Genomic DNA, 26,023 nt, shown 5'->3' with positions numbered 1-26,023 from the left:
AATAGTACTAGTGCCGTAATACTAGTGTACTAGTACCAGTATAATACTAATGTACTAGTGTATTTGTTTACTAGTATTAGTGTACTAGTGAATGAGTATTAGTGTACAAATGTTGAACTAATACTAGTGTAGATTTGTTGAGATCTACATTTAGTTTGGTGAGACAAATGAAGTGAAGTTTCGTTAGTTTACTATCTTCGTTTTGACTGGTATACAATCACGGAACAACTCTGAGCAGAACTCGAGGGGGGGTTTTGCCAAATTCTTTACATGCACAAGGTGGTAGTTGCTACTACACAAATATAATAATTTATTTTCTTCTATATCTACAATGTACAATGCATGGACTGAGTCTGGACACTCAGTATCCATGCATAGATACTGCATGGATAAAAAAAATAAAAAAAATAAAGGGGGAACATAAAAGAAATATATGTTTCACGTGTGCTGATAAAGAAATGCTGATCTTGTAGATTGGTTATGTTGGACACAGATGTCTCAATCGTTTGGCCAGATGTCCTGGCGAGGTCAGAAGCGCCTGACCCCTCTGGCCAGTCAAATCCGACCACAATGGCGGGTCCCTCAGGGGTTGTCTGCAAACGTTGGATGTTCCCTCTCGCACCAAATGTGTGCATGATAGACATCTAAAAGATTGACTCTTGCCTTCCATCATCTTGCAGCACTAGTGTACTAGTAATGTTGCTTGTCTAACAACATATAGATTTCTTCGGAGCGTGTAGAATACTTCTAGTTAGTAGCGGTTAAGTATATACATACATATACCAATGCTTTTTTCCCCCTTACAAGGGAGGTAGCCAAAAAGGGAAAGGCATAAAATCATTTCCACCCATTCCATCCCTGAATACACTCCACACCCCTCCACCCTCCCTCTTATCTGAGCACCTCCTGGATGATGGGTCATCCCTGCACCTTGTCCACTGCCCTGGGTCAGAAGCAGTGTCGCAAGACACGGCACATCCACAGCAAGGCCGCTTCATTAAATTGGCGACCCCCCCTCTCCATCCCCCCATTGCATAAAAGGAGAGGATGGGGGAGAAATCCCTTTGGGCTGTGTCAAATTTTGCTCACACATACTACCACATCCCTCACACATACTACCACACCTCAGGCAATCACAACATCATCCATATACAACCATTCTCCATTCACCCGTCTTCTGTCCTCTCCCGTCCTTCCTCAACAGACATTCCCCTCTTCCCCAAAGCCCCCTTCACCCCATCCATCCACCTCATCCTAGCACGTCCCCTCATGTTCACTCCCTCCACATCTGCCTTTTAATAGTCTTTCTTCTCTCATTCTTTCCATGTGTCCAAACCATCCTAATACTCTTTCATCAACCCTCTCACCCAGCTCCTTTTCCACCCCTGTTCTCCTCCTCACCTCCTCATTTCTCACTCTATCTAGCCTAGTAACCCCCATCATACTTCTCAGACACCTCATCTCAAACACATTCAAACTCCTTCTCTCTTCTTCTCTTATGTTCCATGTTTCTGCCCCATACAGTGCTACTGGCACAATCACTCCTTCATACAGTCTCCTCTTAGCATCCATTCCCAAATGTCTATTCCTCATTACACTCTTTAACCCACCAAGGCATTTACTCGCTTCTCTCAATCTACATTCTACCTCCACCTTCACTCCACCTTTTTCCTGCCACATTTGCACCCAAGTATCTAAAACTATCCACTTCCTCCAGTCGCTCTCCCTTAATGCTCACTTTCACCCCTTGTACATCTCATCACCTTACTTTTACCCACATTTATCTCTAGCTTTCTTCTATCACATACTCTCCCAAACTCTGCCACCAACTTCCTCAGTCCCTCCTCCGATCCTGCCACAAGCGCAGTGTCGTCTGCAAACAACAGCTGGCTCACCTCTCACTTTTCTCCATTTTCTTTAACCATCTCCAATCCCTTGCCCACTACCCTTGCATTTACCTCTCGCACCACCCCATCCATGTATAAGTTGAACAGCCAGGGCGACATAACACATCCTTGACGAAGTCCCACCTTTACCTCAAACCACTCACTCTCTCCATTTCTAATCCTGACACAAGCTCTACTACTCTCATACAACTCTTGACAGCTCCCAGAAGCTTTCCTCCTATCCCGTATATCTGCATAACCTCCCAGTGCCTTTCTGTCTACCCTATCATACACCTTTTCCAGATCCATAAAAGCCCAAAAAATATCCTTCCCCTTTCCTATAGCTTTCTGACATATCTGGCTTACCACAAAGATCTGATCTACACAACCTCTACCCATCCTAAATCCACACTGTTCCTCACCAATTACTCCCTCTGTTCCTCTCCTAATCCTCTCAATCAAGATCCTCCCATAAGCCTTCCCAACTACACTTAACAAGCTAATCCCTCTGAAACTACTACATTCACACTTGTCCCCTTTTCCCTTGTAAAGAGGAACTATATAGGCACTCCTCCAGTCCTCCGGCACTCTACCCTCTCTCCAGCAAACATTAAATAACCTCACCAGCCAGTCCACCATCACTGTACCTCCCTTTTTCAGACATTCTGCTTGGCATCCATCCAGACTAGATGCCTTACCTGCTTTCATCATCTTAACAACTGCCTTCACCTCATCCTTCCTTATTTCTCCTCACTCATTTTCTTCGCATTTCCACCTGCAGCTATCTTTCCCTCCCTATCCTCCTTCACATTAAGCAACTCCCTAAAATATTCTGCCCATCTTCCCCTTACTGCCTTCTCTTCCATTATCATCTCTCCATCTGCACCTTTTACCTTTTCTTCTCTACTTGATTCGCCTCCTCTTCCTCTCTTAATTTCTTTCCAAAACATCTTTTTATTACTTTCAAAATTTTCTGTCATACTCTTACCCCATTTCACAGCTGCTCTCCTCTTTGCCTCCTTTACCTTTTGCTTTACTTCTCTTTTCTTTGTACCTCTCATATGACTCCCTCGTCCTATTTTGTAACCAATCTGTGAAAGCTCGCTTCTTCTCTTCTACAACCTTCTTTGTTTCCTCATCCCACCATTCACTACCCTTTCTTCTATTTCCTCCTGTCCTTCTTGTTCCACACACCATCCTTGTACACTTTATGACTCCCTCCTTGAACCATCCCCATTCCTCCTCCACATCCAGCTCTACTCTATCCTTTACTCCCTCCCACTCCTCCTTCAGCTTCCTTTCGTACTCCTTCTCCTTTCCCTTTTCATTCAAAGAGTTCACTCTAAGAACCTCCCTACCTTTTGTCCCTTTCCTCTTTCTCCATCTATCCTCCACTCTCAACTTACCTTCCACCAAAAAATGATCTGATATTCCCCCACCCTCTCCCCTTAGCACATGTACATCATTTACTCTTCCTATCATAATCCTATTTACCACTACATAATCCATTAGTGCTCTATCTACCACCCTCTCCCATGTGTACTTACCGTATATACTCGTCTATAGGTCGAAATCTTAAGGATTTTTTTGGGGGCTAAAACCTAGGGGTCGACCTATACACAAGTCATAATCTTGTTAGGTTGAAATCCAGACATGACAAGAAAGGCTAGGAAGAACTCTTACCTTTTCTTTGGGTTCAGAAATAAAGATATTTACCTACTAGTTACTACCAGTAAACGATGGGGACATAGAATACACGGTACATACCAAAACATGTGAAATTCCTTCTAGATACGGTAACCAGCATACGGAATACGATAAACACCGGCTTTGGTTGTTGTGTATTTTCGTCTTAGTGATGTCTTTTATCGTCCTGCTTGTCTGGCACACTACTTCCAAATTGGTGGTTCCTAAAGTGTCAGGTTGATGGCAACGTCGCTGGTTAGCAACACGAGACGTCTTGTTGTGCAGCAGGACAGCACAACAAGATGTCTCGTGTTGCCATCAACCTGACACATATTTAAAGAACCACCAATTTGGAAGTAGTGTGCCAGACAAGCAGGACGATAAACGACACCACGAAGACGAAAATACACTACAACCAAACACCGGGCACCAAAGCTGGAGTTTATCGTATTCCGTGTTCAGGATGTGATAAAGTTTACATCGGAGAAACGTCACACACCCTTAATACACGAATACGTGAACACCGTTACAACGTCAGGCATGATGTCACCACCAATGCATGTGTGACACATACAAACAAGGAAAACCATCTTATGGACTGGAAGAATGCAGAGCTGCTGATACGAGAAGCAGACAAAATCTGCAGGAAGTGTTTAAAAGCAGCGATCATTCAAGGAACAAACAATATTAAACAAAATAGGGGCATGTTCAACATTTCGCCCCACATAATTCCCCTAATACCTATGGCCAGCAAAATTTTTTGAAATATTTAAACCACCCTTTGTGAACATTTTGCCCACGGACGTTTAGGCCAGGTTTCTCAACCTTTCCCAGTGTTCAATCACCCTCCTCCTCCTTCCCCCCCCCTACTTCTTTTCTCTCCCCGTTCCCTCTTTTCCCCTTACTTAATCTCAAGCATATGTATCTCAACTTGTACTTGAAAAGGCTGTAATAAGCGAAACGTCTTACAAATAAAGGCTCCGTCCTCATATGGTGTTTAACTCGTTAGTCGTGTCGGCAACCGCTACTTTCATAAAAAAAAAAACTTGGTAATCTGTTCAAGTTTTTCCCTTTGCTGAAATGGCAACTTTAGTGAAACTTATTAGATATTAAAATCAGTGAAATTGAAAAAAAAAACATAAACCAAAATACATCAGAATTAATGAAGTGAAAAAACATAATAATCAATTTCTATACCAGGCAAGCCATGCCACTTCAAAGCATTAAGACAGTGGAATGCTCACATCACCAAAACAAAAACAAGCCACTCGACCTATATATGAGGTATATGGAAAATTCCAGATTTTTTGGCCAAAAATGGGGGGTTGACCTTTACACGAGATCGACCTATAGATGAGTATATACGGTATGCTTGACTTTCTTCCGAAACACTGTATTTGCTATCATCAACTCTCTTTCTAGACACATTTCCACCATCAACTCTCCACTACCATTCTTTCCTGGTACTCCACATTTCCCAACCACTCCATCAATTGGACCATTTCCTACCCTAGCATTAAGGTCTCCCAGTACTATTACATTTCTCCCTAAATCCTCTATGCACTCATTTAAATCTATCCAAAAGGCCTCCCTTTCTTCTACACTCTTCTCACTGCCAGGCCCATATGCACTTACAAAGACCCACATCTCCTTTCCCAGTTTCACCTTCATCCACATTATCCTTGAGGAAACCTCCTTCCACTCCACTACCCGTTTACCTATTTCTTCACTTACTAGATTAGCCACCCCTTCCCTCCCTCACCCTCTCTTCACTCCTGATAACCTCCCACTTACACTCCCAAACTTACTCTCACCCTTTCCTTTCAACTTAGTTTCACTCAAAGCCAACACATCCACCTTTCTTCTCACAAACATACTACCTATCTCTTCCCTTTTACTCTCATCTGTACCATATCCACACACATTAAAAGACCCAAACCTTAGTGTGCTGGTCCGAAAACTCCCAGAGCCTCTTATGCCTTCTCTTTTTTGTTTGGGAATGTCCCCTGCGGTGCTACAAGGAGAAGGATGCCTAGTCCCAATCCCCGTCCCTTTCTTCTCACCTCTTACGATCCAAGTGGGAATACTTGGTGGCAGTATTCTTTTCCCCCACCACAGAAAAAGAATACTCAGAGAAATGGTACAGGACAGCAACAAGGGTTTGGGGGACAGCATAACGGAGGGACAGTCGTAGTATAAAAGTGTCATAATTTCTCTATGAACAGAGTTTTCCTCTATCATAGACAAAATGATGTGTGGCTCTGGTCCGTAGGGGCGCCCCATATAGACCCTAAAGTATCAACTGCATGCTACTTTGCCACAATAACAAGCAGCCAATACCCCAGACGGTGTTAAGTATATAATAATAATAATAATATGGAGCAAGGGAAAGAGATATGCAGAGCGAGTGCCCTCAACTGTCTTCGTGCCCGGATTCCCGGCTTTATTGATGGAAAGGACATATATACAAGTAGTGTGGCAAGGTTGCCAATGGGATATTATTTAGACAATATGCTGTTTTACCAGCGAAGGAGATTATTTACAGGAGTCTGTTTTATATATAGAAAGAAAAAGTAGAGGAAAGAAGTGGTGAGATTTACAATAGGTGGACATTTGTACAGAAGTATTTATATGACATTTGTGGAAAAATATAAGATTGCCGGCGATGAAGGCAATCGTTCTGAGCGCAGCTTGTGGTGAGGTCTTCTCCTAGACAATGGACTGGTCTGGCTAATCCCCTTGGGAGATGCCAGGTGTTCGAGGAGCACAATGCGAGTGGTCCGACTGGGCCTGGCTGTGAGGTCTGTGTACATGCTTGCTGCTTGCTAGTCGAAGGGAGCAGAAGGTTTGGTAGATGTGCCGAGCTGATCTACTTGGTAGATTTGATAGCAGATATGTTGTCTAGTCGGCTGTAGAAGTTCAACAGGTGCTCGGATTCACGCTATCCCGTGTCCGTCAGCGCAACAGTAATAGTGTACTGGCACTAGTGTCTTATAACTCGTGCACTAGTACTAGTGTACAATTAGTAGTGTATTAGTACTATTGTACTTGTATTAGCACTGGTGCTAGTGTATTAGAGTATTTGTACTAGCACTAGTGTATTAATGTACTAGTCTCTTAGTACTAACACTAATGTACTAGTGCACTAGAACTATTATACTAGTATATTAGTACCAGTATACTAGTGTATTGGTACTATTGTACTAGTGCACTAGTACCCAACTACTAGTATTAGTGTATTTGTACTCTACTAATAGTACTAGTGTACTACTTCATTAGTATTATACTAGTTCTAGTGTAATAATGTACTAGTAGTCATGTACTGACATTAGTGTACTAGTACTAGTGTACTAGAGTATTGGTACTAGTATTCTAGTACTGTTGTATTAGTGTACTTTTACCAGTGTAATAATTGACTTGTACTAGTGCCAGTGTACTAATACTAGTGAACTCCCTCCTTAAACCATCCCCATCCCTTCTCCACTCCTCGCTCTACTCTATCCTCCACTCCCCTTTATTCCTCTCTCAGCTTCTTGTATGCCTTCTCCTTTTCTTTCTCATTTAAGCAGTTCACTTTAAGTACCTCCCTACCTTCTGTCCTTAAGTTAAACAAAGTTAAAAAAAAAAAGGAAAATTAAACTATTCTTTTTTTTAAATAAAAGTACATTTTTATTTCGAAATTTCACATTATATATCCATCATTCACAATTTCAAGCTGTGGGTCACTGCATCTTTCAAACAGGAATATTTACATTTAATATCATCATTAATACCCTACCTGTAGGTAGAGGATTGATCAATGAATACATGGATGTTCTGGATATATGAATTGAATGTGTGAAGAAAGCTTACCAAAAAAGTGTGAAAGACAAAGGTGGATGGAGTGAACTTAGAGGAAGACTGAGAATGGGATGGATGCAAAGGTGAAGGGGGCTTTGAGTGAATGAGTCTATTACCCCCATGTCTTTCTTGCAGGAGACCCCCAACTCCCAAGTAACTGGCAACGGCCTCCAGATGGACCCATAAGTCACCCAAGGAAGAAATACTTTGTTGCTATATAAAGACTGTTAGTGTGGGGCACTGTTGAATGAGGTGTTCTGTGTCTTGTGTGGTGGGTTGCATCTAGGACAGTTTGAATCTGTGGCCAAGACTCTGTGTTGATATCGTTTTAATGCCGGAAGGACGGGGGTAAATGGGAGTGGAGCATGTGGGGATGGAATGGTAGTGGATTTTATGCCTTTGTTTTTTGGCTACCTCCCTTGTAAGGGGGAAAAAGCTGTCAGTATGTGTCCTGAATGTAAGCATGCCAGTCTAGTTCTTCTTTCTCTGGGGATATTTTTATTTATTTATTTATTTTTTCTATTTTATTTTATTTTATTTTTTTGTGGAGCTAATATCTGTAGGGTGTTGAAGTATTCAGTCTGGTGGTCTGTCTTGAGCTTGTTTAGTAATCTGAGTGTGTATATATTTTTTTGTGTATGGATGTGATGTGCTGTACAGGTTGTTATATATATTTGAGTAGTAAGTTGCTGCTGTTTTTTTCCAATTCGGCTGGTGGTGCTTTTATGATGTAATGAGATGGGTGGGTGGTAGTTAGGGCTCTAGCATATAAATGTGCCCCTATTATTTTTGAGTGCTGTTTTATAGGAAGGATTTTATTTTCTGCGTGCAGATGTTCAATTGAGGTGGGTTTGGTGGATCTTGTTATTACCCTCTTAGCTCTATGTGGATGAAGGGTCATTCTTGTCCCTTCCCCATCACTTAGGTCAGAGGAAAAACAGCAGGACAAAAACACCTCCACAGCAGGCCTGGTTTACTCCCATCACTTCATTATGTGTTAAGCCTCCCCTTCATGCTCTCAAGAATTTACAGAGCAGAGAAGAAATTCCTTTGAATTACATCAAATCCTCATTCACAATCACTATACACTCACCTGCCTCTTGGTTTCTCCATTCTATGCTTGACAGACATTCCTCTTGTACCCAATGGATGGGATATATATATATATATATATATATATATATATATATTGGTATAAATCCAAAAACCCTTTTGTTGTCCTGTCCATATACATATATTCCTTCTATGACTTACTTCTTTGATTACCACCCCTCCCTCCTCTTCCCCCCTCTTCTGTTTTTCTTGAAACTCCTCTACTCTGACTGTTCCCTGAGCCTCTACTCCTTCCCCTTCCTCTGGCCAGTTTTCCTCTGGTGGCTTTAGTTGATCGCAGAACACGAGCCACTCTGGTCTTGTACAGCTCTCTCAACTGTGGCTGGACTTCAGCAAAGCTCTGCAGATACTCTTCTGTCTGAGGCTGGACCATCCATGACACAGCATCTACAAAATAATATGAAAAAGTTTACTTACTCCCTAACACTGTGCAGACTTGGTGAGGAACTTATAATTGATAGTGGTTAACTGTGGCTGAAGTCACCAAACCTTTGTCATATTGTATAAACAGCAAAAGTTTATTTAAGTGATTGGTGTTGGACAACCCATTCCTGGGTACTAACGCTTTAAACCCTTCATTAGACATTCCCTTAAAGAAAAAGAAGAACCACACTAGCACACATTTAGGACACCATCCAGCTCATAAGACAATAGACCCAGCCATGGAATCTAACTGCCCTATAGGCAACCATTACACAGAGGACTCTAACCAACTCATACTACACTGCCCCAGATTAACAATCCCTACACAACATAAAAGTGCAGAGGTAGTTATAAAACTCTAGCATCAGTTAGACCCATCCTTGACCATGCAGTACAGTTAGAATAGATATAAATTCACTAGAATCTGTACAGAGAATCACCAAAATGATACATGGGCACATATATTTTCCTTATAAGGACAGGTTTTGGCACCTTAATTTACACTCTAGAAAGACACAGAGTGTGTGTTGATCTTATAGAGGTGTTCAAGTGGATCAAGGGCTTTAATAAGGGTGATGATGACAAGGTCATCATAGTAAGACAACAGCGCAGGACTCACAGTAATGGATTTAAATTGGACAAATTTAGATTTAAGAAGGAAATAGGCAAGAACTCGTTTACCAATAGAGTGGTCAACAAATAGAATAGACTTAGTAACCATGTAATGAGCAGTGAAACCATTAGTTGTTTTCAGAGAAGGTTAGATAACTTTGTGGATGGGGAGGGTAGGTGGTAATGGACATGGAACTCTCTAGTGTTGGCCTTATGGTATCTTGCGATCTCCTTTCTTATGTTCTTATAATATTTCTTCCTACAGTGACCTATGAACCTGTCTGGAGACTGTGGACAATTAAGTGAGAACCATGGTTCTCCTGTGAAAGAGACCTACAGCATTAGACAGATTGACTAAGATTTTCACTCTTACCTAAATGAATATGTGTGGTTCTGGTCTGTAGGGACACCCCAAAAACACTCCCTAAATTACTGACTATTTCATCATACAATAAATATCCCTGAATACAATACTGTACACACATGTACACATATAATTAGAGCATAAATCATCACTTACCTTTAATAAATTGTCCGGATGGATCAACAAAGAAGTTGGAAGTTTTAATTCGTGGTTTTGATACACTTACAATTTCTTGTGTTGGCACTTCTTTCCGTACTTCAAGTTCTTTACCCTCTGTTAAACATTAAAATAATCAAATTATATGAAGAAAATTATAAAACTTATATACAGTAAAGTACTGAATCAGGAAAGTAATGTTCATCATATCTAACTACCTATATACTAAGCTTGTTCCCCTTAACCAGGGAGGTAGCCGAAGTCAAAAGGCTTATACTCACTACCACCCTTTTTATTCTCACTCATTCCACCAACCTTTCTTCTCTCTCATCTTAGCGCCTCATGGACGATAGGTCATCCCTGTATCCCACCCACTGCCCTGGGTCAGAAGCAACAAAGCAAGACAAAGCACATCCACAGCAAGGCCACTTCACTTAATTGGCGACCATCACTTCATGCAGAAAAAGAGGTGGGGAGAAATCCCTTTGGGCTGCGTCAAAATATCGTTCACACATAACCACTCCCTAACCCCTACCTTCCTTGCATCACAGTATCTATACACAGCCCTTCTCACTCATCCCTATCTTCTGCCCTCTCCTTTCCTTGCTCAACAGACATTCCCCTCACTCAACGCCCCTTTTACCCCTTCTATCCATCTCATCCTTGGTCATCCCCCAATATTCACTCCATCCACCTCTGCCTTCCACATCTCTTGTATTAATCTTTCTTCACCCATTCTTTCCACATGTCTAAACCATCCCAATGCTCTTTCATCAACCCTATCTACCATCTCCTTTTCCACATCTGCTCTTCTCCTCACCTCTCATTTCTCACTCTATCCAACCTTGTAACCCCTACCATACTTCTCTGACATTTCACCTCCAACAACATTTTCTCTTGTGTGAGAGACAGGGAAATGAGAGGAATGCATCTGTGTTGAAAATCAGGGATTATCCTGTGCACTAAGAGGGAAATAGAGGTTTTATGGGAGGAGGAACATGTCCATATGTCAGATGTGAATAAAAAAATCAGCATTTGCGATTGCAGCTGTTATGACCTTTTTTCTTTCATTATAAAGTTCGGGAAGGGTACACTCAGCAAAATATCTTCGGCTGAATGGCTGATTATCTAGAGCCATCATTATCATAAGTTTCTTATGAACTGGTTTAGTGCATGCACCATTTATATCCCACAGCTTCTTTGTTTCAAATGTTTTCTTTATTGATAACTGCCTTTTTAACTGAGCTGTCTTCCTTTCTTTGGCTGGAGCAGATCTAGGAAGTACATGTTTGTTTGATGTTGAGGGGCTTGTCAGTGAGGCTGGGCCCTGCTTGCTTTTTTTCTTGGCTGAATTGTATTCTTTAGAATGCAATGCTTTAACATGATTATGAAGAGGTATTCCTAAGTAACCATGTAATATGATACAAGTTGCAGTAGCATATAGGTACATTAGTGAAAGACAACTTCACTGTACACTTGGAAAATATATTTTCTTTTTATTATCCAGTATCTGGCTTGATAATTTTTCAACTATCCAGCATATCTGGCTGGATAGCAAAATTTACTATCCGGTGCACCCTTACTAAAGAAAGGTAAAAAGATTGGAAAACTCATTATCTAAACAACCAGTAGTAAGACAGTGGTGATACAATGGTTGTTACAATGATGAACAAAGAAAATATTGATAAAATACGACTTAAAGATGATTATAATTTCGTTACGCTAATTTTAGCACAAGTTGACTTACAACCATATTAGTTGGAATCGATTGTGGTTGTAAGTCGATCACAACTTACAAAAGCATTTTATGAACATTATCATGATTATAAATACTACCTATATACCAAGGGCTTTTTCCCTCTTACAAGGGAGGTAGCCAAGTTACAAGGTATGTGCCCACTCCCACCCATTCCACTCTCATCCACCAACCTTTCTTCCCTCTCAACTTAGCTCCTCATAGATGATGGATCATCCCTGTATCCCACCCACTGCCCTCGGTCAGAAGCAATGCAGCAAGACACAGTACATCCAGAGCAAGGCCACTTCACTTAATTGGCGACCCCCCACTCCATCCATTCATGCAGAAAAAGAGAAGATTGGGAGAAATCCCTTTGTAATACATCAAAATATTATTCACACATCACCACTCCTCTCCCTCCCATCTTTGCATCACAGTATCATCTATACACAGCCATTCTCCACTCACCCCTAATCTCCTGCCTTCTCCCTTCCTTGCTCAACAGACATTCCCCTTACTTAATGCCCCTTTCATCCCATATATCCATCTCATCGTCAGTCATCCCCTTATGTTCACTCCACCCACATCTGCCTGACTAAAAATTACAGTAGAATATATACAAAGCCTTCAAGATTTTAAAGGGAAATGATAACATCAAAACTGAAAGTTTTTCCACACTAAAAACTGGAAAAGAAATAATAGTTTCAAGTGTCATGATGCACATTTAACCTAGAATTAAGAAGAAACAATTTTACCATCTGCATCAATCATGATTGGAATAAGCTTCCAACCATGGTAATTAAATATAATAGTTATTATTTTTTTCAATTTGCTGTTTAATAATTACATAACAATACCCCATACTGAAAGGAAAGAGAGAGAAACAGAGAGGGGGAGACAGAGAAAGAGAATGAGAGAAAGAACAAGAGAGTAAAAAAAAGAGCCATACCTTCTTCTCTTTTCTGAGCAAATTGGGCCAGAAGACTGAATCCTTCACTCTTTTCTTTAAAGTTCAGCGTTTCTGACACCATGACGGATGGCTTCTTTTTCTCCGTTTTGGTTGGACAATCTTGGGAATCCTGTGATATTTTCTTCTCATCTTGCTAAAGAAAGAACCAGTTATTAAAAGAAATACACTGTATTCAAGAGGGTTGATTCAATGATGCAGAACCTTTGTCCTTTTCATTCATATTATTGTACTAATACTGCTCCTCTTCAATGCTTTTCCCATGAAACAGTCCTTTACCAGTTCTATGACTACCTCTTCTTATCCCCTGTGGTAGGGGAGAAAAGAAGTCTACCACCATGATTCTCATGATGGGACTTGGGATCCCGCTCACCGTATGTTCATCCTACAAGATGTTAAGGCATAAGAGGGTCTGGGAAAACTCCTACCACTAACCGCTAACTCACTAATCATCTCCAGTCCCTGTCCTTCACCCTTACATTTGCTTCCTGTACAACCTCAAACAAACACTTACCTTCTTTTCCTCTTTTGATTTCCTTTTTACTTCATTTACTTCATACTTCTGATGATCAGCAACAGTTGGGTCATATCTCGTCATCTGTGTTGGTCTCCGATTTCTTTGGAGTATAAACATAAAGTTTCGTTGATGAAAATGTTCAAACTTTTTAATAATTAAGATTCAATAGAAGATGAAGTGTGGGCCTCTGTACTCTGTTTTATATAGTTTATATCCATTGCAATCTATAACTGAGGAACACTTGCAAATATTGCTTAAATGTATTTAATTCCTTAGGGTTAAGTTTAGGTTCCACTGGAAAATGTAAGTACACATCATATACATACATATACCAAGGCTTTTTCCCCCTTACAAGGGAGGTAGCCAAAAAGGAAAAGGCATAAAATCATTCCCACCCATTCCATCCCTGAATACACTCCACAACCCTCCACCCTCCCTCCCTCTTATCTTAGCACCTCCTGGATGACGGGTCATCCCTGCACCTTGTCCACTGCCCTGGGTCAGAAGCAGTGTCACAAGACACAGCACATCCACAGCAAGGCCACTTCATTAAATCGGCAACCCCCACTCTCCGTCCACCCATGCATAAAAGGAGAAGACGGGGAGAAATCCCTTCGGCCTGCGTCAAATTTTGCTCACACATACTACCTCACCCCCCATCCCCCTGCCCATTCCACCTCATGCATCACAACATCATCCATATACAACCATTCTCCATTCACCCCTGTCTTCTGTCCTCTCCCATCCTTCCTCAACAGACATTCCCCTCTTCCCCAAAGCCCCCTTCACCCCATCCATCCACCTCATCCTAGGACGTCCCCTCATGTTCACTCCCTCCACATCTGCCTTCCATACCTCTTTTACTAGTCTTTCTTCACTCATTCTTTCCATGTGTCCAAACCATCCTAATACTCTTTCATCAACCCTATCTCCCAACTCCCTTTCCACCCCTGTTCTCCTCCTCACCTCCTCATTTCTCACTCTATCTAGCCTAGTAACCCCCATCATACTTCTCAGACACCTCATCTCAAATACATTCAAATTCCTTCTCTCTTCCTCTCTTATGTTTCATGTTTCTGCCCCATACAGTGCTGTTGGCACAATCACTCCTTCATACAGTCTCCTCTTAGCATCCATTCCCAAATGTCTATTCCTCATTACACTCTTCAATCCACCAAGGCATTTACTCTCTTCTCTCAATCTACATTCTACCTCCACCTTCACTCCACCTTTTCCTGCCACATTTACACCCAAGTATCTAAAACTATCCACTTCCTCCAGTTGCTCTCCCTTAATGCTCACTTTCAGTCTACTGCCACTTTCACCCCTTGTACATCTCATCACCTTACTTTTACCCACATTTATCTTTAGCTTTCTTCTATCACATACTCTTCCAAACTCTGTCACCAACTTCCTCAGTCCCTCCTCTGATCCTGCCACAAGTGCAGTGTCGTCAGCAAACAACAGCTGGCTCACCTCCCACTTTTCTCCATTTTCTTTAACCATCTCCAATCCCTGACCCACTACTCTTGCATTTACCTCTCGCACTACCATGTATAAGTTGAACAGCCAGGGTGACATAACGCATCCCTGACGAAGACCCACCTTTACCTCGAACCACTCACTCTCTCCATTTCTAATCCTGACACAAGCTCTACTACTCTCATAAAAACTCTTGATAGCTCCTAGAAGCTTTCCTCCTATCCCATATATCTGCATAACCTCCCACAGTGCCTTTCTGTCTACCCTATCGTAAGCCTTTTCCAGATCCATAAAAGCCCAAAAAACATCCTTCCCCTTTCCTATAGCTTTCTCACATATTTGTCTTACCACAAAGATCTGATCTACACAACCTCTACCCGTCCTAAATCTACACTGTTCCTCTCCTAACCCTCTCAATCAAGATCCTCCCATAAGCCTTCCCAACTACACTTAACCACTTCAATACGGGACTTAAATCTCGCGGGCGGCAGCCAATGCCAGCCGTACGACGTGTCGTAATAATACTCGCATCATAAAATATAGTCACGGCTTATATCGATCGTTCTCTCTTTCACCCGTGAATTTTGAAAACCACAGAGAATGGGATTAAGAGCAGATTAGGGAGAATGTAAAAACACAGGGGCGACTACAATAAATATAATCAAGACGCCGATATGGCAGCGTCGCGAATCCACTTGCTCCTCATGACGCCTACATGTGCGGCACCGTATGGAAGGGGTTAACAAGCTAATCCCTCTGAAACTACTACATTCACACTTGTCCCCTTTTCCTTTGTAAAGTGGAACTATACAGGCACTCCTCCAGTCCTCCGGCACTCTACCCTCTCTCCAGCAAACATTAAATAACCTCACCAGCCAGTCCACCATCATTGTACCTCCTTTTTTTAGACATTCTGCATGGCATCCATCCAGACCAGGTGCCTTACCTGCTTTCATCATCTTAACAACTGCCTTCACTTCATCCTTCCTTATTTCTCCTCCATTTTCCTCACTCATCACTCTCATTTTCTTAACATTTCCCACTGCAACTATCTTTCCCTCCCTATCCTCCTTCACATTTAGCAACTCCCTAAAATATTCTGCCCATCTTCCCCCTACTGCCTCCTCTTCCATTATCATCTCTCCATCTGCACCTTTTACCTTTTCTTCTCTACTTGATTTGTCTCCTCTTCCTCTCTTAATTTCTTTCCAAAACATCTTTTTATTACTTTAAAAAATTTCTGTCATACTCTTACCCCACTTCACATCTGCTCTCCTCTTTGCAGATGTGAAAAATATATACATATACATACACATATATATACTTATACACACACAACAGACCAAACAATTCCCCACTAAGGCAAATGCTCATATATATATATATATATATATATATTTTATATATAGATCAGATCAGACACACTCCTTGGACACATAAGTCACTCTAACTTCTGAGTCACATCCCAACACTGAAACAATACCAACACAACTTGCCTTGTTTCAGACCCTATATAGATATAATTGGAAGGAAAAAATTCTATTAAACTTACTGAGAAAGCTGTATAGGCTTTTGGGTTCCAAGAATTGAAGACAGAATTTCCAGTTGATTGTTGCACTCATCCCTTACACTCTCTTCAGCATTATAAAAACCACCAGCACAAGAATCTACATCTTCGTTCATACCTTCTGCATTAGTATCATGAATCTCTTGTGGTCTTCTTTTGGTCTCTTCTAAATCCTCATCATCCTCATTATCCTCTTCCTCAGCATCTGAGTCTGCCCACACAGAACTGAATTTCTTGAAAGACTGTAACATCTGGTCTTCTTCTTTTCTTCCTCCATTCTTTAACCTTTTCTTTTTTGGCTGCAAAACTCCATGGTCCAAGTCACTTGATTCATCCGAAGATAATCTATCTTCCTTATCATCCCCTGTTCCATTAGTAACCTGTGAAATACCCTTAAATACTGGAACACCCTGCTTTTTTTCTGACTGAATACTGTCCTCTTGAAATTCTGTTCTGGTAATATCTGTCTTTTTCCTTTTCTTTGGGCTCGCTAGCTTCTCACTGATAACACTCTTTTTTTGCATCTGTTCATGGCTGCTTGAAACAAATGGCTTTCCCCTGATATCTGCAGAAGAAAGATCTGTTCCTTCTGTGGTGGCAGATTTTTGTGAATTCTTCTTGTCCCTTGCAGCCTCTTCTCTTTCTCTTTGCAAGCGTTCCATGAAACTTTCTTTTGCGACTTCAACTCGCAATTTTGAGCCTTTCCACACTTTCCCATTAAGAGACCACACATCTGTAAAAATAAATAGGAATTTATCTTTCAAATAACACTTAAATTCCAGAGGAATAAGTAAATTCATATTTTTTCTTCCAATTTATACTTTACCTTCAAACTTTTCCATGGATGAAGGATTTAAATCTACTGTCTCCAAATTTGCTGATGATGCTAAGCTGTGCTGAATAGCAAATAATCACTTCAATCATCAACAAATTTGTGGACAGTAGATAGTAGATTTGAATTCTTCATTCATTTGGAGTTAATAGTAATTCATACACATACCAAGGGCTTTTCCCTTCTTACATGGGAGATAGCCTAAGTCAAAGGCATAAATCCACTTCCACCTATTAAAAATGATTAAATTATACATACATATACCAAAGGCACTTTCCCTCTAACAAAGGAGGTAGCCAAAAAACAAAGGCATAAAATCCACTCCCACCCATTCTATCCCCACATACTCCACTCCCATTCACCCCATTACCTCCCTCTTATCTTGGCACCTCCTGGATGACGGATCATCCCTGCATCTCGCCCACTGCCCTGGGTCAGAAGCATTGTCGCAAGACACAGCACGTTCACAGTAAGGCTGTTTCATTAAATCGGTGACCCACCCTCTCCTTCCCCTCATGCAGAAAAAGAGAAGATGGGGAGAAATACTTTCAGGCTGAGTCAAATTATTTTTTCACTCATACCCTCAACCCCCATCCCCCACCCACTCCTCCTCATGCATCACAGCATCATCCATATACAACCATTCAACATTCTACCTCCGCCTCCACGCCTCCCTTTCCAGCCACATTTGCACCTAAGTATCTAAAACTATCCACTTCTTCCAGTCTCTCTCCCTTCATACTCCCTTCCAATCTGCTGCCATTTTCTCCCCTTGTACATCTCATCACCTTACTTTTACCCACATTTTTCTTCAACTTCTTTTGCACACCTTCCCAAACTGTCTTTAACTTCCTCAGTCCCTCCTCTGATCCTGCTACAAGTGCAGAGTCATCAGCAAACAACTGGCTTACCTCCCATTTTTCTCCATTTCCTTTAACCATCTCCAATCCCCAACCCATTACTCTTGCATTTACCTCTCACACCACCCTATCCATGTATAAATTGAACAGCCAAGGTAACGTAACACATCCCTGGCAAAGTCCCACCTTTACCTCAAGCCACTCTTTCCATTTCTGATTCTAACACAAGCTCTACTATTCTTGTAAAAACTACTGACTGCTCTTAACAGCTTTCCTCTTATCCCATATATCTGCAATACCTCCCACAGTGCCTTCCTGTCTACCCTGTCATAAGCCTTTTCCAAATCCATAAAGGCACAAAAAACATCCTTACCTTTTCCTAACGCTTTCACACATCTGTCTAACCACAAAAATCTGATCCACACAACCTCTACCTGTCCTAAACCCACACTGTTCCTCACCTAATAATACATACATATACCAAGGCTTTTTCCCCCTTACAAGGGAGGTAGCCAAAAAGGAAAAGGCATAAAATCATTCCCACCCATTCCATCCCTCAATACACTCCACACCCCTCCACCCTCCCTCTCATCTTAGCACCTCCTGGATGACGGGTCATCCCTGCACCTTGTCCACTGCCCTGGGTCAGAAGCAGTGTCGCAAGACACAGCACATCCACAGCAAGGCCGCTTCATTAAATCGGCGACCCACCCTCTCCGTCCCCCCATGCATAAAGGAGAAGACGGGGAGAAAACCCTTCGGGCTACATCAAATTTTGCTCACACATAATACCTCACCCCCCATCCCCCCGCCCATTCCACCTCATGCATCACAACATCATTCATATACAACCATTCTCCATTCACCCGTCTTCTGTCCTCTCCAGTCCTTCCTCAACAGACATTCCCCTCTTCCCCAAAGCCCCCTTTAACCCATCCATCCAACTCATCCTAGAATGTCCCTTCATGTTCACTCCCTCCACATCTGCCTTCCATACCTCTTTTACTAGTCTTTCTTCACTCATTCTTTCTGTGTCCAAACCATCCTAATATTCTTTCATCAACTCTATCTCCCAACCCCCTTTCCACCCCTGTTCTCCTCCTCACCTCCTCATTTCTTACTCTATCCAGCCTAGTAACCCCCATCATACTTCTCAGACACCTCATCTCAAACACATTCAAACTCCTTCTCTCTTCTTCTCTTATGTTCCATGTTTCTGCCCCATACAGTGCTGTTGGCACAATCACTCCTTCATACAGTCTCCTCTTAGCATCCATTCCCAAATGTCTATTCCTCATTACACTTTTTAATCCACCAAGGCATTTACTCGCTTCTCTCAATCTACATTCTACCTCCACCTTCACTCTACCTTTTCCTGCCACATTTGCACCCAAGTATCTAAAATTATCCACTTCCTCCAGTCGCTCTCCCTTAATGCTCACTTCCAGTCTACTGCCACCTTCACCCCTTGTACATCTCATTATCTTACATTTACCCACATTTATCTTCAGCTTTCTTCTATCACACACTCTCCCAAACTCTATCACTAACTTCCTCAATCCCTCCTCCGATCCTGCCACAAGTGCAGTGTTGTCCGCAAACAACAGCTGGCTCACCTCCCACTTTTCTCCATTTTCTTTAATCATCTCCAATCCCTGACCCTCTACCCTTGCATTTACCTCTCGCACTACCCCATCCATGTATAAGTTGAACAGCCACGGCGACATAACGCATCCCTGACGAAGCCCCACCTTTACCTCGAACCACTCACTCTCTCCATTTCTAATCCTGACACAAGCTCTACTACTCTCATAAAAACTCTTGACAGCTCCTAGAAGCTTTCCTCCTATCCCGTATATCCGCAAAACCTCCCACAGTGCCTTTCTGTCTACCCAGGTCCACAAAGGCCCAAAAAACATCCTTCCCCTTTCCTATAGCTTTCTCACATATCTGTCTTACCACAAAGATCTGATCTACACAACCTCTACCTGTCCTAAATCCACACTGTTCCTCACCAATTACTCCCTCTGTTCCTCTCCTAATCCTCTCAATCAAGATCCTCCCATAAGCCTTCCCAACTACACTTAACAAGCTAATCCCTCTGAAACTACTACATTCACACTTGTCCCCTTTTCCTTTGTAAAATGGAACTATACAGGCACTCTTCCAGTCCTTCGGCACTCTACCCTCTCTCCAGCAAACATTGAATAACCTCACCAGCCAGTCCACCATCATTGTACCTCCTTTTTTTAGACATTCTGCATGGCATCCATCCAGACCATGTGCCTCACCTGCTTTCATCATCTTAACAACTGCCTTCACTTCATCCTTCCTTATTTCTCCTCCATTTTCCTCACTCATCACTCTCATTTTCTTAGCATTTCCCACTGTACCTATCTTTCCCTCCCTATCCTCCTTCACATTTAGCAACTCCCTAAAATATTCTGCCCATCTTCCTCTTACTGCCATCTCTTCCATTATCATCTCTCCATCTGCACCTTTTACCTTTTCTTCTCTACTTGATTCGCCTCCTCTTCCTCTCTTAATTTCTTTCCAAAACATCTTTTTATTACTTTCAAAATTTTCTGTCATACTCTAACCCCATTTCACATCTGCTCTCCTCTTTGTCTCCTATACCTTTTACTTTACTTCTCTTTTCTTTTCTTTGTACCTCTCATATGACTCCCTCATCCTACTTTGTAACCAATCTGTGAAAGCTCGCTTCTTCTCTTCTACAACCTTCTTTGTTTCCTCATCCCACCATTCACTACCCTTCCTTCTATTTCCTCCTGTCCTTCTTGTTACACTCACCATCTTTGCACACTTTATGACTCCCTCCTTGAACCATCCCCATTCCTCCTCCACACCTAGCTCTAATCTATCCTTCACTCCTTCCCACTCCTCCCTCAGCTTCTTCTTGTACTCCTTCTCCTTTTCCTTTTCATTTAAAGAGTTCACTCTAAGCACCTCCCTACCTTTTGTCCCTTTCCTCTTCCTCCATCTATCTTCCACTCTCAACTTACCTTCCACCAAAATATGATCTGATATTCCCCCACCCTCTCCCCTTAGCACATGTACATCCTTAACTCTTCCTATCATAATCCTATTTACCACTACATAGTCCATTAACGCTCTATCTACCACCCTCTCCCATGTGTACTTATGCTTGACTTTCTTCCAAAACACTGTATTTGCTATCATCAACTCTCTTTCTAGACACATTTCCACCATCAACTCTCCACTACGATTCTTTCCTGGAACTCCACATTTCCCAACCACTCCATCAATTGGATCATTTCCTACCCTAGCATTAAGGTCTCCCAGTACTATTACATTGATATTCTCCCTAAATCCTCTATACATACACATACCAAAGGCTTTTTCCCCCTTACACAGGAGGTAGCCAAAAGACAAGGCATAGAAACCACTCCCAACTATTCCATTCCCTACATACTCCACTCCCCTCTACCCTCTTATCTTGGTACCTCCTGGATGATGGGTCATTCCTGCATCTTGTCCACTGACCTGGGTCAGAAGCAGTGTTGCAAGACATAGCACATCCACAGCAAGGCTGCTTCATTAATTTGGCAACCCCCCCTCTCCGTCCCCTCATGCAGAAAAGAAAATGGGGAGAAATCTCTTCTGGCTGTGTCAATTCATTTCTCATACATACTCCCTCACCCCCCCATCCCCTACTACCCACTCCCTTCCATGCATCACAACATCATCCATAAACAACCATCTTCCACTCACCTTTATCGTCTGTCCTCTCCCGTCCTTCCTCAACAGACATTCCCCTCTTTCCCAATGCCCCTTTTACCCCATCCATCCACCTCATCCTAGGATGCCCCCTCATGTTCACTCCTTCCACACCTCTTTTACTAATCTTTCTTCACTCATTCTTTCCTTGTGACCAATCTATCCTAATACTCTTTCATCAACCCTATCTCCCAACTCCCTTTCCACCCCTGTTCTCCTCACCTCCTCATTTCTCACTCCATCCAGCCAAGTAACCCCCATCTTACTTCTCAGGCATTTCATCATTTTTCTGTCTGTTGTCCTAATCTTGTGCTTACTAGTTCTAAACCTATCTTGTTTCTGTACACATAGTTTTTTCTTTAAAAAAAACAATTTCTGAATTCACTTAATTCACACAAAAAGTATCTATAATTTTCAACACATCATAAGCATTAAAAAGTTGAGAAACTTACAATCACTGAGTTCCCTTGGATTTGCGAAAACATTGATGTGAGCAAATTTGGATAAAACTACACCTTCTGGGTCCTTCTTCTCCTTTAGTGTAAAGTTATCCACATTCACTTGCTTTCGTATGAAAGACTCAAATTTTTCTTGTGAAACAGTTGGATTAATCCCTCCAACAAACAATCGATGAGAACCCATTTTGATCAAGTTCAACAGGTGCTTTGTCTCTGAAAATAGAAATAAGTGTTACAAGAAACTAAAGTAAAATGTTAACCACCTTCAATGGTGGATACCTTATTTAATTCTATTGTACTTAATTTTATTAAGAAGGATGGGCCTGACTTTGATTATATGGGTCTTCAATTGAAAAATGGCTGTAAATTAGTAAAGCATCTTCTAGAACAAAACCTATAAAGTATGACATCATGTAGAAGGTTCCAGCAAAATATTCATTATCTAAACACTATCTAATTGTGTGTATGTAACTCCTCCCCATCAGGGTTGACCTGGCACCATCATCTACCTCACCCATCTAACCTCGTTCCCAGTCTACCTTTTCCTATCATTCTGACTTAGCTCATCCACCTTCTAAGTGACAAGAGCATTTCAAGTAAGGTGTATGACAGAATCATAATAGAGAGGAAAATCAGATAAAAATGGATGATGGGAGAGGAATGACATTTTCAAAAAGGAAGGTGTTGTATAGATCAAGAAGGTGAGGAACCTACACCAGAAGATGCATGGCTGTGGCCAAAGCTATCACCTTTGCTTTATGCACTTGGATTATTGGGGCAGGTAACAGCCACTGCTGAGAATTGGTGAGAATTGCGGGATTCAAGTCCCACAACTAAGCAAATGCGAGACCAGCACAATTCTATTTATGCCATCAGTGTACTGTTGATCAAGATATGTACTTAATGCCAGTTTTGTGAGAAAACATGTGAGTAAGAGAAGCAATTGTACAATTATTCTGTAGTTCTACATAAGGTGTATGACAAAGTACATAAGAGACATGTGTGGAGGACTATGAGAATGTATGGAGTTCAGGGAGATAATTTGCAGCCAATGAAGTTTATCTTCATGGGCAGTAAAACAAGTGTGATGTCTCGTGGTATGTTGATTTAAGATGGGTGCTTAATATCTACAGCTGTTCAATTTGTGTATGGATGGAGTAATGTAAGAATTGAAAGCAATTTAAGAGTACAGGACTGAAGTTGGAGAAAAACAGCCATGAATGGTAAATCAGAAGTCTTAAATAGTATTGATGGAGTAGGGTCAACTCGGACTATTGCCAACTTGGTCCATCTATTGGACCAAGTCTATCATGGTTAAGTTAGGTGGGTTAGGTTAGAATAGATGAATTTATCATACTTTAATTTCTTCGACCTCTGCATCTATCAAAACAAAGATGGTGTATCAAGCAGCTGATGGACTGAGTTGGTGATGGGCTGAGCTGGCTGGCAAGTGTATTGATAATAGCTGCCAGAATTTCACTAACTGCAAGCCTATAGTCCCATGACAGTAAGTAATAGTCCTCAGGCCCTCACACTGATAGATCACCATGGAAATAAAAGATTGAAGTATTACCTGAGTTGTATTAATATATTTACCTAATTGTTGTGTAAAGGAAAATATCAACATAAATGGGGTCTTGTAATTTCTTTTCCTTATTGATCAAACCTGGGTTAGATTTAATCTTTTTCAATTTCACTTTTTTAGGCTATGTAACACACAACCACTTTCCCCTCCCTTCCAGCTAATCTAGAATAAGTTAGGTTGTGCCTAATATCATATGGTTGTCATTTGAAGGAATATACTTATAGAGCATTCACTTACATCAGAAACCACTTGTTTTACTCATTTCCTCTTCCTAAAATATAAATTTTTTAAGATTAGTGAAGTTCAGTTTCATGTGAAATTGTGATATACCAAACCACTAAATAATAAATTTCATGATTATTTACAATGTTGAATATCACCTATCAATAAACAATCAGAATGAATGCTTTCACTGACCAAGTTGTGGTACTAGTACAGGTGGATGGTAGATTAGACAATAATTAATAATTTACTAAGGAAAAGTGGAAGAGACTTCTTACGCCGCGAGTTAGGTCTTTTACCAGACAACCGTTTTCCTTTGAAGGTAGAATTCATATTTTCCTTGCGTTTTTAATGTACTTTTTTGAGTAACATTTGTTTCTGCTGAAAATCACTTTTGCATTCATCATTCATGCATACCCAACCAACTTGCCAAATCAATCTGTAAAGTGTAAGACTAAGACCACATTGTGACATTGGTTGGGAAATAAAATATTTGTAGGTAATATTTCAAACGGCCAGGACAAGGACGAGTAGCACTTTCTGGCTAATATTACCTTAGTCATTGACGGTTTATAGTGAGTAAGCTCCAGATCTATTGCATACCAACGGATGTTCCTGTTAGAAAAGTTATAGATACTCGTATCGAGTGTTCGCTTTAATGCGACACATGTGTAATCCTTACAATGTCAACAAAACATTCGTGAACAAGTAAACAAAAGATATAAATCAATCAGAGATCTGTTTTTCACGATCACAATATACATTACAGGGAATGAATATATGATAAACAAATTCAATCACAAATAACTTTACAACATTTATAGAAAAATAGGTTGGATTCACTGTTTCATCATCATTTAAAAATAAGGAATAAGAAATGACTACAGTTACCCAGATTGGGTCTGCCAACTCTTTAGGATCGAAGAGAAAGTGGTGATATGATTACAGTATTCAGGTTATTGGAGGGGAAAGATTGCGTTGGCAGAAGATATCTCATGATTAAAGATGGGAGGGGTAGGTAGGATAAATGATTAGAGAACAGGAGACGGGATTCAACGAATGCTGCTCCACCATGACCCCCCTCCCCCTAGCGCTTTTATTTATTTTTCCATGTTCTTCTTCTTGATTAGGAGAGATTGCCAGGAGAAAGAATAAGAAAATAAGCAAGAGAAATAGAGAAAAGCGCGGTCTACAATATACCACGTGGGGGTTGCCCGTTAGGTTATCATGGAGAGACATATCAGTAGAGCTACGGACATATGACATATGGCGTCAGATCTTACCGAACCTCCGACTCGCTAGTGGTTCATTTGGACCAATGTAGTCAGCAACCAAATTGGAATAGGGTAGAGGTGTTCCACAAAGAACTAGCGAAAAAGAAAAGGAAAATAGTGGAAGCAACCTGCATCCAGAGCTCGGCGCGTTCCTCGGTGCGTTCCGCTTTAGTTTGGCTGCGGTTAGCGTTCCCAAACTAAGGTGTTGACCGAGTATGTGACCTACGATTTTTTTCTTTATTATAGTATGTGGCCTACCGGACTTTTATTTCGGCATGAACCTGTCTCTTAAGCTTTAATAGTTTGGGAACACTAGCCGCGGCCAAACTATAGTGGAACGCACCGAGGAACGCCCCCAGTTCTGCCCACATCGCTTCCCACCCCTGCATCAACCATAAACTTAGTAGGAGCAGCAAGCAGCGTGATCATCAAGGTCAAGAAGATGGGTAGAGACAGAGAGGTAGACATAGGAGGAACGTGACATGGTCGAAGTCATCAGGGAAATGTAGGGGACAGATGAAGGTAGGAAGGTGGATGGAGGTGGCCGTGGCAAGGATGAAGTATATGTTCTGGATTGTTTGTAATTGTATGTACTCTGAGGATGTCCTGGTAAGGACAAAATGTCAGTGAATAAAAACTCCAGTTTACCTCACCACCTTTCCATACGTTCAGAGTAGAGAGT

The 26,023-nt window shown here is 41.4% G+C and overlaps 1 protein-coding gene across 1 annotated transcript; it reads right to left on the bottom strand.

The window, feature by feature from the left end:
- Window positions 1-7,219: 7,219 nt before the first annotated feature.
- LOC143041467 (uncharacterized) lies at window positions 7,220-24,757 on the bottom strand. The gene is made up of 7 exons (XM_076213365.1): window positions 24,622-24,757; window positions 22,255-22,473; window positions 16,337-17,084; window positions 13,300-13,402; window positions 12,768-12,921; window positions 10,081-10,197; window positions 7,220-8,912 (listed from the first exon to the last, which is right to left on the bottom strand). The coding sequence occupies exons 2-7, from the start codon at window positions 22,442-22,444 to the stop codon at window positions 8,656-8,658; spliced, it is 1,569 nt and encodes a 522-aa protein (XP_076069480.1). The 5' UTR covers window positions 22,445-22,473; window positions 24,622-24,757; the 3' UTR covers window positions 7,220-8,655.
- Window positions 24,758-26,023: the final 1,266 nt, after the last annotated feature.

The sequence above is a fragment of the Oratosquilla oratoria genome, chromosome 31 (genome assembly GCF_046742065.1).
Source record: "Oratosquilla oratoria isolate Oo_2021 chromosome 31, ASM4674206v1, whole genome shotgun sequence".
Classification (NCBI taxonomy): domain Eukaryota; kingdom Metazoa; phylum Arthropoda; class Malacostraca; order Stomatopoda; family Squillidae; genus Oratosquilla; species Oratosquilla oratoria.
This window is presented reverse-complemented; position numbering and strand designations above follow the sequence as displayed.

Coding starts and splice junctions, on each gene's coding strand:
- LOC143041467 (XM_076213365.1), bottom strand. CDS start 22,444: ATGGGTTCTCATCGATTGTTTGTTGGAGGGATTAATCCAACTGTTTCA. Junction 10,198..12,767: donor TGCTCAGAAAAGAGAAGAAG/GTATGGCTCTTT, acceptor AATGTTTAACAG/AGGGTAAAGAACTTGAAGTA. Junction 8,913..10,080: donor ATCCGGACAATTTATTAAAG/GTAAGTGATGAT, acceptor ATTATTTTGTAG/ATGCTGTGTCATGGATGGTC.